At 40.4% G+C, this 12,800-nt stretch overlaps 1 protein-coding gene and 1 pseudogene across 2 annotated transcripts in view; one reads left to right on the top strand and one right to left on the bottom strand.

Annotated features, from left to right (window-relative positions):
* The window catches only part of CAP2 (CAP, adenylate cyclase-associated protein, 2 (yeast)), a 156,890-nt gene extending 150,415 nt beyond the window's left edge, over positions 1-6,475 (top strand). The window contains exon 13 of the mRNA XM_012643265.1: positions 5,065-6,475. Coding sequence (XP_012498719.1) covers positions 5,065-5,148 — 84 coding nt within the window. The 3' untranslated portion in view covers positions 5,149-6,475. The remainder of the gene's footprint in view (positions 1-5,064) is intronic.
* Positions 6,476-7,831: 1,356 nt separating this feature from the next.
* LOC105809450 lies at positions 7,832-8,554 on the bottom strand (annotated as a pseudogene). Its single transcript, XR_001137441.1, has one exon. The product of XR_001137441.1 is annotated as a 39S ribosomal protein L17, mitochondrial pseudogene (transcript).
* Between the last annotated feature and the right edge of the window lie 4,246 nt (positions 8,555-12,800).

Raw genomic sequence — 12,800 nt, 5'->3', positions numbered from 1 at the left:
CTTTAATTACCATTAGAAGAAGGAAAATTATAGAGTTGTAATATGGTCTTTGGGGGAACAGTCTGCCCTTATGGAGATTTTGGGGTGGTGTCTGAAAACTGATTGTTAGAAGAGAAATTTAAAACTGATCAGAATTTTTATAGCACTTAGACATTTATAAACAATACCTGAGAATCGCCTCCTCTTGTATATGGTCCTGTTTATCTATGTAATGAGTGTCCTGAGCCGAGCCCCCAGTTTTGGCTCTTGAAATGAATACATTTCAAAATACCTAGACACACATCTCATTTAAGCCTCAAATTCAGCCAGTGAGATTTTTATCCAGGAAAGAACTTACGTGAAAAGAATAGCAGTGTTTCTTACTTATTCTTAGTTAAGTTCAGGAAAAATCTACTCAGTTTTTCCTCAAGAATAATTTTACTCATAAATGACAATATTTGCACTTGTTTTAATCTCTTTTATAGAGATTTTACAGAACTAAAATTTTGAGCAAATGAAAGCAAATGCATCTTGTTTCTTTTATCATGAAATCAAATATATGTTTCAAATCCACTGACTAGGTTTTGGGGCTTTTTCTGAACATCTAGCTGCTGTTTCCAAATGAATCCCTTAGTTTTGTCTCAGGAAAAAGACCCTGAGGTTTCAGAATCCCCTTGTGTGGTCTTTTCATTCTGTCCCCAGATGACACCTGTCCTATTCAGCCTGTAGACTTTGCCAGTAACCAGCCTCCCCAGCTCTGACCCAGTGAATCCTAATTCTTACTTAAGCCCAAGCTAAAGCCAAGAGGAATCTAGATAGTGTTTATTTGGTGGTATCGTGATTTCTGTTCCTTTACTTTGGTCCCATATTTATTTATTTATTTATTTATTTTGTATTTTAGGTAATGGGAAGAGTGCCAACAATTTCCATTAATAAGACAGAAGGTTGCCACATATACCTCAGCGAAGATGCATTAGACTGTGAGATTGTGAGTGCTAAGTCATCTGAAATGAATATACTTATCCCTCAGGATGATGATTATGTAAGTACCTTTCGAAAGGCTGTCAGGAATTTTTCTTGAGCCTTCATTATTAACATCCTTAGAGATTGATTAATCAACTACCAACCTGTGAGCTTTATTTGTAGAGTAATTCATAGGCAGGAGAGCTGCCTTCCACGTCTCTTTCCTCCTGGTAGCTTCTTTTTTTTCAATTTCAGAATATTGTGGGGGTACAAATGTTTTGGTTACATAAATTGCTTTTGTACCATTTAAGTCAAAGTTATAAGTGTGCCCATCACCCAGATAGTGTGCATTGTACCCGTTAAGTGTGAATTTACCCATCCCTTCCTTCCGCCTCCCACATGCTTGATTTCTGATGAATATTACTTCCAAATGTGCACATAAGTGGTTGATCATTCCAGTTTAATGATGAGTACATGTGTGTTTGTTTTCCAGTTTAATGATGAGTACATGTGTGTTTGTTTTTCCATTCTTATGATACTTCATGTAGAAGAATGGGCTCCTGTTCCATTCAGGTTAATACAAGACGTATTAGTTCACCATTTTTTTATGGCTGAGTAGAACTCCATGGTATACATATGCCACATTTTATTAATCCACTCATGTAATCATGGGCACTTGGGTTGTTTCCATGTCTTTGCAATTGTGAATTGTGCTGCTATAAACGTTTGAGTGCAAATGTCTTTTTTATAAAATGGCTTTTTTTCCTTTGGGTAAATACCCAGTAGTGGGATTGCTGGATCAAATGGTAGGTCTACTTTTAGTTCTTTGAGATATCTCCATACTACTTTACATAGAGGTTGCACTAGTTTGCGGTCCCACCAACAGTGTATGAGTGTTCCTATCTCTCTGCATCCACACCAGCATTTGCTATTTTGGGACTTTTTGATAAAAGCCATTCTCACTGGTGTTAAGTGATACCTCATTGTGATTTTGATTTGCATTTCCCTGATTAGAGATGTTGAGTATTTTTTCTTGTGTTTGTTGGCCATTAGTCTATCTTCTTTTGAAAAGTTGCCTACTTCTTAATGGGTTGTTTGGTTTGTTTCTTGCTGATTTGCTTGAGTTCTTTGTAGATTCTGGTTATCAGCACTTTGTCGGATGTATACCATGCAAATATTTTCTCTCATTCTGTAGGTTGTCTATTTGCTCTAACGATTGTTTCCTTGGCTGTGCAGAACTTTTTAATTTGATCAGGTCCCATTTATTTGTTTTTGTTGTTGCTGCGATTGCTTTTGGGGTCTTCTTCATAAATTCTTTGCCTAGGCCAATGTCTATAAGAATTTTTCCAACGTTTTCTTCTTGACTGCTCACTTTTGGATTTGAGATTCTCGAGGCGGTATATGAATAACTACCTTAATAGGCTAGCTTTTATCAAATAGCATAGCATGCGTCTGAGTTCCCACTATGTAGGACTAAATATTTTCCTTTGCTCTGGTGGAGGTAAACAGGAAAGAGAGAGAAATGCTTTAGGGAAACAATGGGAGGGAGGAGAAGGGACAATATCAGACTTATTTGTGCAGGTGTACTTAAGTCAGAGGTTCGCAGGCTCGGTGTAAGAATCAGCTAGGAAGCTTGATGGAAATGCCAACTCCCAAACCCCGCACCTGGAGGTTGCATGCGGGAGGCTTGGATGGAGTGAGACCCAGGAGTCTGGATCTTTAACAGGCATCCCAGGTGATTCTAATGCCATCGGATCATCCCACGGGTCTTCTGAGAAACAGTAGCCTAAGTGGTTTTGCCATTGTTTATTTTCCTTGTTTCCTTTCCCCAACAAAACAGCTTCTAAAAGAAGCATGCACATATCCTATTCACACATTGAAAAGGGAATATAAATAAATACATTTTCTGAATCACGAAGTGTGACGGATCTGCTCATTGTTGCTACTCAGAAGGAGGGAAATAAGCAGAGATAATTCCCTCTAACTATGCAGGGAGCCGGTGAATCAGGGAAGGACGGGAGAAAACGTTAACTTAGCAGGCACAGCTTTGGAAGACGGCCCCCGTCAGCCTGTGGGGTTGATCACCCACATCTGCACAGCAGTCAACACGCAGATTGATCTCCTTAGGTAGACAACAGGACTGCTGCCATGTTCTCCCTTCCTCATCACTAAATCCCTCAGCTCTGCCCAGCTACATTCCATCTACTGCAGCATAGAATTCATCATTTCAGTTTAAAAAACAAAATTCTACAAGCCTCAGGCTTTGGTTCACTACTAGGTGTATGGGCAGCCTAACTAGAAAAGAATCCCTGTGCTAGAAAAAAGTCCCTTCTTGAGTTCTCCACCTAAAACAACAACTACTGAAGAGCTAAAGCCAATACAGAATAGCTTCAGTGTGGGAGACCCAAAAATTGGGATGAGCCCTGGCCTCGGCAGCTGTTTGAGCAGAAGGCTCAGCTGCATGGCACTGGATGTGCTAAGACAGCACTGGGGCTTGGGTGAGCCTCCAGAGTGACGAAGCTACAACCCTTGGGTGTGGGACCCAGGCATCTGTAGTTGCTACAGCTTCCCAGGTGATTCCAGTGTGGACCCAACATTGAGATCCACTGGCCTAAAGGATGAGTTGAGATCAAAACCTAAGCTTTTATGCTGAAAAACCAAGGGCTTGCTTCTTTAGATAAATTACCTGTGGCCTCAGTCGTTGGCGCTCTTTATGTGTTTGCGGTTGAAGAAGGCAGGGAGCAATACAGAGGACCTGCCATGGCATTGTAATGCGGGAATGGATGGTGGGGATGCTTCATCCTGAAAGAAATCAGCCTCCCAGAGAAGATCCGTCATCATATTACTACCACCTCTCTGCCAAAAAGAGATTTGGGGCAGCTGTCGTGCAGTAACTGTCACAGAGGTGCCTTCGCTCTGGAGCACTCTCTACTTGGCCTGCCGCTTAAGAACAAACACCAAGCCTCATTTACTCATCAAGAAGAGCCCCAGAAGGGGTATTGGCTATACACACACATGCATATTAGGTTATAGAGATCGTGGCTTTTTTACTTCCTTTTAAGATTTTTCCATTGTAGATCTCACTCAAGGAGAATTCATTACTCATGATAGCAGGGGCCTTCCCTTTAAAATAAATAAATCACTTCTGTCCAAAGAAACAGCTGGATCCCACATTCTAGGAAGATACCAAGTTGCATGTGTGTTCCACTGACACATCATTTCTCATGATGCCTATACATCAGCTCGTCAGATGCAGGGGGTCTCAGCAAGCACTGCATGGCCGATAAGTCCAGGGAGGCTCCGGAAACCAGGGCCAAGGCTCCTTGCCCTCCTCTTTGATCCTCTTCTGAAATAACTGGGGAATCACTCTTTGGGAAAGGAGGGAATCCAGACGACTTTAATTTTGGCTATTTATTCTCTATTTTTCTTTGTGTGTGTGTGTGTATATTTTCCAATGGGAAGAATAGGGTGACATGGGGAAGCATAACAAATGTATATTCAACCCTAAGCGTGTTTTTATAATTCGTCAAAGAGTAGAGAGATAACTCTGGGGTCAAGCCTTTCTACGCTAGTTACAGGGACCAGCAGAGTTGGCATCACCTGGGAGCATGTAGGAAATGCAGATTCTCACTCCTTTCCCCAGACCTACTGAATCAAAATCTGCATTTTAAAAAGATCTCTGGTTGATTCGTGTGCATGTTAAGGTTTGGTGGACAGCAGTGGGTAAGAGAGACTGCCTCCATTTGAATTCTGGCTGCTCTGCTTACTCGCGATATCATCTTGGTCCAGCTGCTTAACCTCTTGGGCCTCTGCTTCTCATAGATGGCATCGTAACGACACCCAGCTCATGGGGTTGTTGTGGGAGATCAATTGAGTTCGTCTGTGTCTGGTGCTTGGAAGAATGCCTGGTTCTTAGTAAATGCTAGCTTTGATGATGACACTGGAATGCAGTCACAGAACTGACACATGACATATTTGAGTCTTCTTGTGACAAAGACCTCTCCCTGACGCAGCTTTGAGTTCGACTGAATTTCTTTGCCCACCATGTGGCACAAATCAGCCTCCCATCTGTTTGCAAAAGGAAGCCTTAGTTTAAATAACTTTGTTCTTGCCTTTTTCCAGAGAGAATTTCCCGTTCCTGAACAGTTCAAGACGGCATGGGATGGATCCAAGTTGGTCACCGAACCTGCAGAAATTATGGCCTGACTTCCCGAGAGACCGTACCCCTGACCTGAATCTCCTCTATCAAACTAATGAAAAAGCAGCATTGAAGAGCTAGAAGTTGCAGTGACACTACTGCTTTAGTTTTGGCCTCCAACAATTCTGTGCTGTAGAAACAGCATCGTTTCTGGCACGCTTTCGTGGGCATTTTGAAATATTTAACGTTTCTTCCTGATTTGCCTTTGTGTGATTTTAGTCCACATGATGACTTCTGAGCATTGCAGATTTAAAGAGAAAAAAAGAATTCTGCTCCCCTCATATCATGAACATAGTAACTGATAGGTAAAAATGCTGCATGATTCACTTTTTACTTAGGTTTAATTGCTAGTTGAAAAATAAAACCTTTGAGAATCTAAGATGTACATTTTTACCTTCTAGAATAATTTCAATATGATGTAGTAGTAGTGTGCCCTGAAAAATGTACGATATTTTTTCTTATTTTTACCACATGTTCACCTTTATCAGCGTGTATACACTGTCAGCATGAATACATATTTCAACTCACGCTTTTAAAAAAAAATAAGAAAATTCCATATTAAGGACCAAATGCAATTTCTTGGTCCTTGGAAGACTATATTCTTTATAGTTACTAAAAACCAAAAGTAAATTCTAATTATTCATCTTAAATATTTTTCCACCATGTCATTTGAAAACTCTCACTTTTCTGCGTAAGAGATTCTTATGCCAAAAGATGAATGGGAGGGCTATGTAATACCTCACAATTTTGCTCTAAGATCAAGCTCAAGTTTTTCCAACTTTGAACATGTTAAATATCAGATGCCTTGTAAATTATGTCTTTAATGTTTTATTATAGACTAATTTCTTCTTTTCCACCTGCCAGACTTGGTAACCAGTCTCAACAATGAACATGAAAAAGCCATAGATGTATAACTTCTTCTAAAACCTAAGGAATTGTTTGTTGGTTTGGCTTGCTGCTCCTATTTTGTAGTCTTGATAGTACATGCTTTTTCAACGTAAGAGTACCTATGATAGTCCTTTGTATCTTTTCAGTACATAGTGCTGAAAAATCTGCAACTTCTTGGATCACATTTAATGAATTATAGTTATAATGCTTGCAGACCCAATACAAGCATATATATTGTGCCTATTACAGCCTTTGGAATACATCATTTCCGTTTTTTAAATATCTTCTATATCCATATAGTATTCAAATTATTGATGCTCATGTACCAAGGTTTTGCTATAAAAGTTTTGTCTGTATGAATGATGTTGTGGCTTTAGTAAATATCATTTTTCAAGTGTAAACTTATTCTGAAATAAAGTAAAATTCTAATTGTTTAAATACGTTGATCAATTCTGGGTGTCAAAATTATTTTTTTTTCCATTTTGATTTGCCTCTTCCTCATATGTCAGATTTAGGAAAGGCAGCTTAATCCTTCCGATTAAATCAGAGAATTTATCCAGCATGCTATCGGCTTCCCTGATGAATGGCTGCTTCTTCAAGATAGCATCACGGAAAACCTCTGCAACTGGAATGACTGTCAGTGAATTCTAGAATCCAGTTTTATAAGTCAAGTCCTCTTCACTGAGAAAATCCTCCTCATAGATCTTTGTTAATGTAAACATCCCCCAAAACAAATGATTTTATAAGTATACTACATATACTATATATTATAAATCCATAACATAAATACAAATAACTTATAATAAATTTATAAATAAACTTCTAGAGGAAAAAATATTAACTGGGAAGAAAAGACTTTAAAAGGACATATTGCATAGCTATCATATAGCGATAATTTTATATTGAGAAGTAAATCCACTCAAAATTCTTAGAATCTGTCAGCTTGCCTTGGTCTTGATATCAGTATTTCAAAATGCTTCACCATAGATATTGAAAATCTGAACCTGAGAGTCAAACAATTATTTTAGCAGACCTGTATGCCTTAAGTTCCTGCTTATGTGATTTAAGAGTAGGTTGAATTTATCGAAAAAACTTTAGCAATGTATAAACAATTGCCAAAAACAGTGCTGCATATCCAATATTCTCTGTTTCTTGTACCTTTTGAATTCCAGTGTTAACAGTGCTATGACCTAGAAAATATTGCCAAAGAATTGAGAAACCCATAGCTCATACTCAAGGGAGATTGACAGTAAAAAATAAAGAAAGAAAAAATAAATTTTTAAAAATTTAAAAAAGCAATCTGTACTTAGCAGAATTGCACATCATATACATTCACCAAAAGTCAAAATGAAAATCACTGCCAAAAAGTTTAGTGCCAAGAGTCTCCTATATGTCTTTATTTTGTAGTATTACAAGATAAAAATGATAATTTGAAAGAGATAAGTCTCTGTTGTCTTGAAAATCCTTTTCTTGATACTGTCCTCTTAGAAAATCTATTATGATAGTATTCCTTTCACAGCAAGATATCTTGAAGTGAGGAGTCAATTCTAACCACGTATCCTTATCTATGGAACTGATAGGAAATGCATGTAGTTTTATAAATTTATCCTTTCATTCACTGACAATGTCTACTTCAGCTTCTTAGACTCTAAATGAGAGTTTATCTAGGGAGTCCCCTCACTTTAAAGATGAGATAGCTGAGAACCCACGATATTAGCAACTGAAACTCTCAAAGGTAGTTAAATCCAGTGACTTCATTCATTCCTCATCAGCTGGGATTCTTTTTTTTTTTAATCCAATTTATATACACTCATATAAAGAATTTTATCTATTGTGCAAACAGGGCCACCTGGCTCCCCAGAAGGTTCTTGGCCCCATTAAGATTGTCCATTTTCCAACTCTTAGCTCCAGTTCTTTTCAGAGATTAAAAGAGCTCCAAAGATCTGTGATCTTGGGCACCGGTACTGGCTGGGGATGCTTCAGATCCAGTTAAATCCCTGGAGTTTGAGCTGTGTGGGAGCTGCGGACTCTGGCTTCCTGGTTCTGGGCGAGGTGCTGCCGCAGACCCTGCAGCAGCTGATTTAGGAGTGTAAGGTTGCTATCTCTGTGAGGCAGAGGAAAGGGCGGGAGGCAGTTCCCTTCATATTCGATCACTGCCATCTTGGCTCCATCCTGCTCACTCCGATTTGGAATCTGCGGCATTCTCGTGTAGCCCCCATTCTGACCTCGGTATCGAGGGGCCAGTACTTGAAACGGCTTTGGGATCAAGTCCTTCTCCGTGAGCCAGAAGTCAGCCATGCGCATGGCTCGTTCACTGGTGTCTCCCAGCTTCCCATAGTCGATGAGCTTCTCAGCGTAGCCCCTCACCTCGTGGACACGCGCCCATGACGCCTCGATGCGTTCGTGCCGCGTCCCGTGGGCAAGTCCCGCAACAGGTGGGGTGGGACTCGGGACCAAGGCCCAGACGGCGAAATACGCGGCCATGGGAAATGGCGGAGGCGACCGACAGCCGCGTGTTTCCAGCTTCTCCCCCAGCTGGGATTCTTGACGCTGCCCTTTTCTTACTAAACTCCCCTGGACTTTGTGATACACAATGTAATTCTCCGGTTCCTTTCCCTTCTATCTTTTTTGTTTCCCTTTCAAATGCTCATTTGTCTTCCTTCCTTTCATCACCTCTCTGTGAATGACTCCGGGATCCACATCTCCACCCCAGATCCATCTCCCCAGAGTCTTAACTCCCAGAGAGCATTTCTACCTGACTGTCCCAGCTTCAGTCAACATGGCTAAAGTTGATGCCCATCTCTCACACATACCCATATTTTCCCCATCTGCCTTTCCAGTTCAGTCAATGGCCCCTTTCATACTTTTCATCATAGATTTAAAACCAGCCATTTCCTGTGATAGGAAACACTGACAGAGAACCAGATCTGGGAGAAACCATGGCTCGGTCTTGAACATACTTACATCACAATACGTCTGTGATATTTAATTAGAAATGGAGAGTAGGCAGTTGGATATATGGGTCTGGAGTCTTTTCCCGATACCAAATCCTTAGGAATTATTTCATAAATTTAATATTCTAAAAATGAATTACGTTAAGCATGCTCATTTCAAAAGAATCATTTTAAACCATTGGCACTTTCTGCACCACTTCAGATACAGATGCAATTTTAAGGGCTTTAATTGCTTCAACTGAGACAAACTGATTTTATAATCTGTCACAGACTTCTTTTGCACATTTAACCATTTCAATGTTTCTGTGTATGATGAAGCTTATATCTGTGTTGCAAGTGGAAAGTAAGCCAGCCTAAATTACCCAGTGATAGTTCGGCCTGATTTCTCCAAATGGCTTTTGTTCTTCTACTGTTTGCTTAGTAACTTGGCACAGAATATACAAGTAACAAAGGGTAACCTTTGCCTATTAGAGAAATTTTTTTCAGGTTTCCCTCCAGTACAATGTCTCATTTTATATTTAAAGATGATTTTTTTCCTAAAACTACACCTTTGACTATTGGAGTTCTAAGTGTACTTTATTTCAATACCTTGCTTTTTAGGACCATCGATAGTCAAAAGATACCCCATAATGATACACAGCTCCAGATGAAGGAAATGCATCATTTACTAAAAACCATAACTCTAATTTTTGAATTCCATGCACCAATATCAAAAAGGTTTTCCCGTTGAAAAATCAGTTAGTACTTTCCTGATACCAATAATCCATCCTGGCAACTGGTCAGAAGGGTGCATTTTTAAAAAGTTTTGTTTGTTTGTTTTGCTGGCTGATGGGAGTTTATTTTCCACTTGGTGCAGGCGATGAGTTACGAGGTGTCAAGAAAGCTGGTGTGTGCCTGGACAGGAAAGAGCAGGGCTCGCTTCCTGTTGGTGTCTGCTGTGTTGCTACGGAAGAACCCAACTTCTTTCCCGCTTGCTGCAGCCTGGTCTACAGGGCGGGAAGGGCTCTGCCACCCGGAGCCTGGGCTGGTGGTGGCAGCTCAGGTCAGGATCGGGGCTGGGCTGGGCTGGCCACGGAGCTGCTTCCTCTCAGCTTCCCAGGCCAGGCCGCAGATGGTCATGCTTCTGGTGGCCTGGGGGGCTTCCGAGTGCTCTGAGGACTCCACAACCGTGGCCATGAACGGGAGAGTGGACTTCCCGAAAAAGAAGCTCACCCACCAGTGACCTGGGTCAGCCTTGGGCAGCCCCGGATGGTGGAGGATGGCTTCCCCGGGACACTCGGCGCTCCCCCAGGAGCTGAGGCCGGAAGCGGAGCCCGGAGCCCAGGCGGCCGCGGCGGCCACCCCTCGAGAGCCTCGGCGTGCTCACGGCTGGCAGGGACGGGGGCGGTGGGCCACGGAGCCCATTTGCAGAGGAGACCACCGGAGGCCGCTCCACGACCCAGACGCGCGCGCCTGCGTGCGGGGTGTTTGTTATTTTTAATAATAACTCTATTACCTCATTTCTTTCACTCAACTGTCAATAAACCTGCAATGAGAAGTCTTCCCATGAATATAACAGTTCTGTACATTTGTTTAGGAAGAGTGAGATTTGTTTGGCAGGACTGCTCATTCCTGCTTGTTGTCCCTGTGGGGGACACACGTGATGAATCATGTCCACACGTGGTGAATAGTATGCATCCCCTAGCAGGCGTGATGCTGATGACACGCGTTCTCCAGCAGCCTGCCCTGCATGCCGCTGATGTTAGGACAGCCCCGCTTCTGGCGTTCCTCCTCAGTTTAAAAGCAGTAGAGAAAATATCAGAGTTAGGCGGATGCGGAGTGTCAGTTCCAGGAGAGAGACTGCCTTCTGCAATCAGGCATGATAAAATCTATGATCTCTTACAGATATTTAAACACATCGTCCTGTAGCCTTACTAAAAGGTGTGTAGAGGTCTGGAGAAATATTTTGTAAGAACCATGTATGAGATGCACCTTCAATAAACGGATATAAATTTATGGCAATACAGTTTGTAAAGGGGTTGTAAATTACATGTATTCTTCTGAGATGGAGAGAAAAGTTGGATGAAATAACCAAGAGTTTCCTCCATCGTTATGAATCTCACGTGTCTGTAGCTGTGACTACAATGGCAAATCGAAACAGAGATTTGGGTATTTGTCTGGCTAAGAGAAATTATATATGCCTACTGAAAAATAGTATTTGAAAACCTAAGTTATCCAAATTACCTGTTCAAATTCACTAAAAAAAAAAAAATTGCTCAGCTGCAGCTAATATACAAGTATCTGAAGAATAAGAAGGAGTATTTTAACGGAGGCCCATTAAATGTGGAATTCATGGAATGATGTCCCATCGTTAACTAAAATCTGAGAGATTTTCATAGTTATCAAAATGTTCTCTCATTTGTTAGCATCTAAAATAATTATGCCAGCAATATGGTCTACATTCTGCAGGCTGCTTCTACCAACTGACTAGACAACCATTTTCTCAAATTAAATTAACCCCATACTCTATAGAAATAAGTCTCTCCCTCTTTCTCTCTCTCTCTCTCTCTCTCAAAAAGGCTTCAAAATCTCACCAGATAGAGATATTTCCAAGAGAGCCTATCTTCAGCGAAGAAAGCTCATACTTCATTAACTTTTCAAAGTAAAGTAAGTCTTGTGTTAAGTAGAAAGAGCTTTGGCAGGGAAGTCAGAAGATCTTGTTTCCATTTCTGATCTGCCACTAACTAGAGAGGTATGCCCATTTGGCAAATGCCTGTGACACATTTAAAGACAAGTAATTCATTTTAAATAAGATTAATGTGTTAAAATTTTTTTCAAATGTGAAATTAAACAAATGTATAACAACACTGCCTGTGGCAGAGCCACTAGCTGTGCACCAAAATCTATTCTCTCCTTCTTAAGAGACTACATTTCCCAGCCTCCTTTGTAGTTGGATGGCCATGTAACTAGATTCTCCTTGAAGGAATGTAAGTGTTAAGTAATGTAAATCTTACTTTAGGACAGTCTTTTAAGAAAGCATGTTTTCTCCATGTTCCCGTTCCCTTCCACCAGCAGGTACTAGACATGGCAGCCAGCCTCAATCATGCACATGACAATATGCTCTGGTTATGCAAGAATAACAAGTTAGAAAGAGCCCCTCGGTCCCTGAGTCACAATATGAAAAACAGCCACTCACTGACCTCAACTTGTCATAGGTAGTTATATGAGAAATAAACTTACATTGTGCTTAAATGATTACAAATTTGGATTTATTTATCAGAACAGTTTAACCTATCAAAACTGATATGCCACCTAAGGAACCCTCTGGTTTACTGGTTCATCTACTCCAAAGAACTTGGAAAGAGGTGCGTAATACATTATTAAGTAAAATGAGCATGTATCAGAAAGATTGTAGGAACATTTTTATTAATATGTATGAGTCAATTAAAATAACTATATTGTGCTTGCATATAAAGGTATATAAATATATATTTGATGACAGACAATTTAGTAGATTGGTTGAGAGCATAGATCCTCATTTTATCACTTACTAGCTGTATGATTTTGGGAAAAAAACATCACTTAACTTCTTGGCACTTCAATTTGTTCATCCCTAATATAGAGACGATAATCATAGATAGTACTTATTCCACTGGGTTGTTTTGTAGATTAAATGAATTAATATATTTAAAGCACATAGTAAAGATTAGGTAAGTATTAATTACCATTGTTATCATCATTATAGCAGAGAGAAAAATATGGAAAGATGCATACTAAATGGCAACAATGACTATCTTTGGGATATAGGTTAGAGGGAGGAAAGGCTCTTTCTACTTTCT

Source organism: Propithecus coquereli, unplaced genomic scaffold, assembly GCF_000956105.1.
Source record: "Propithecus coquereli isolate 6110/MARCELLA unplaced genomic scaffold, Pcoq_1.0 Scaffold194, whole genome shotgun sequence".
NCBI lineage: Eukaryota > Metazoa > Chordata > Mammalia > Primates > Indriidae > Propithecus > Propithecus coquereli.
The sequence above is the reverse complement of the archived record's forward strand: the minus strand, read 5'-3'. Positions and strand labels throughout refer to the sequence as shown.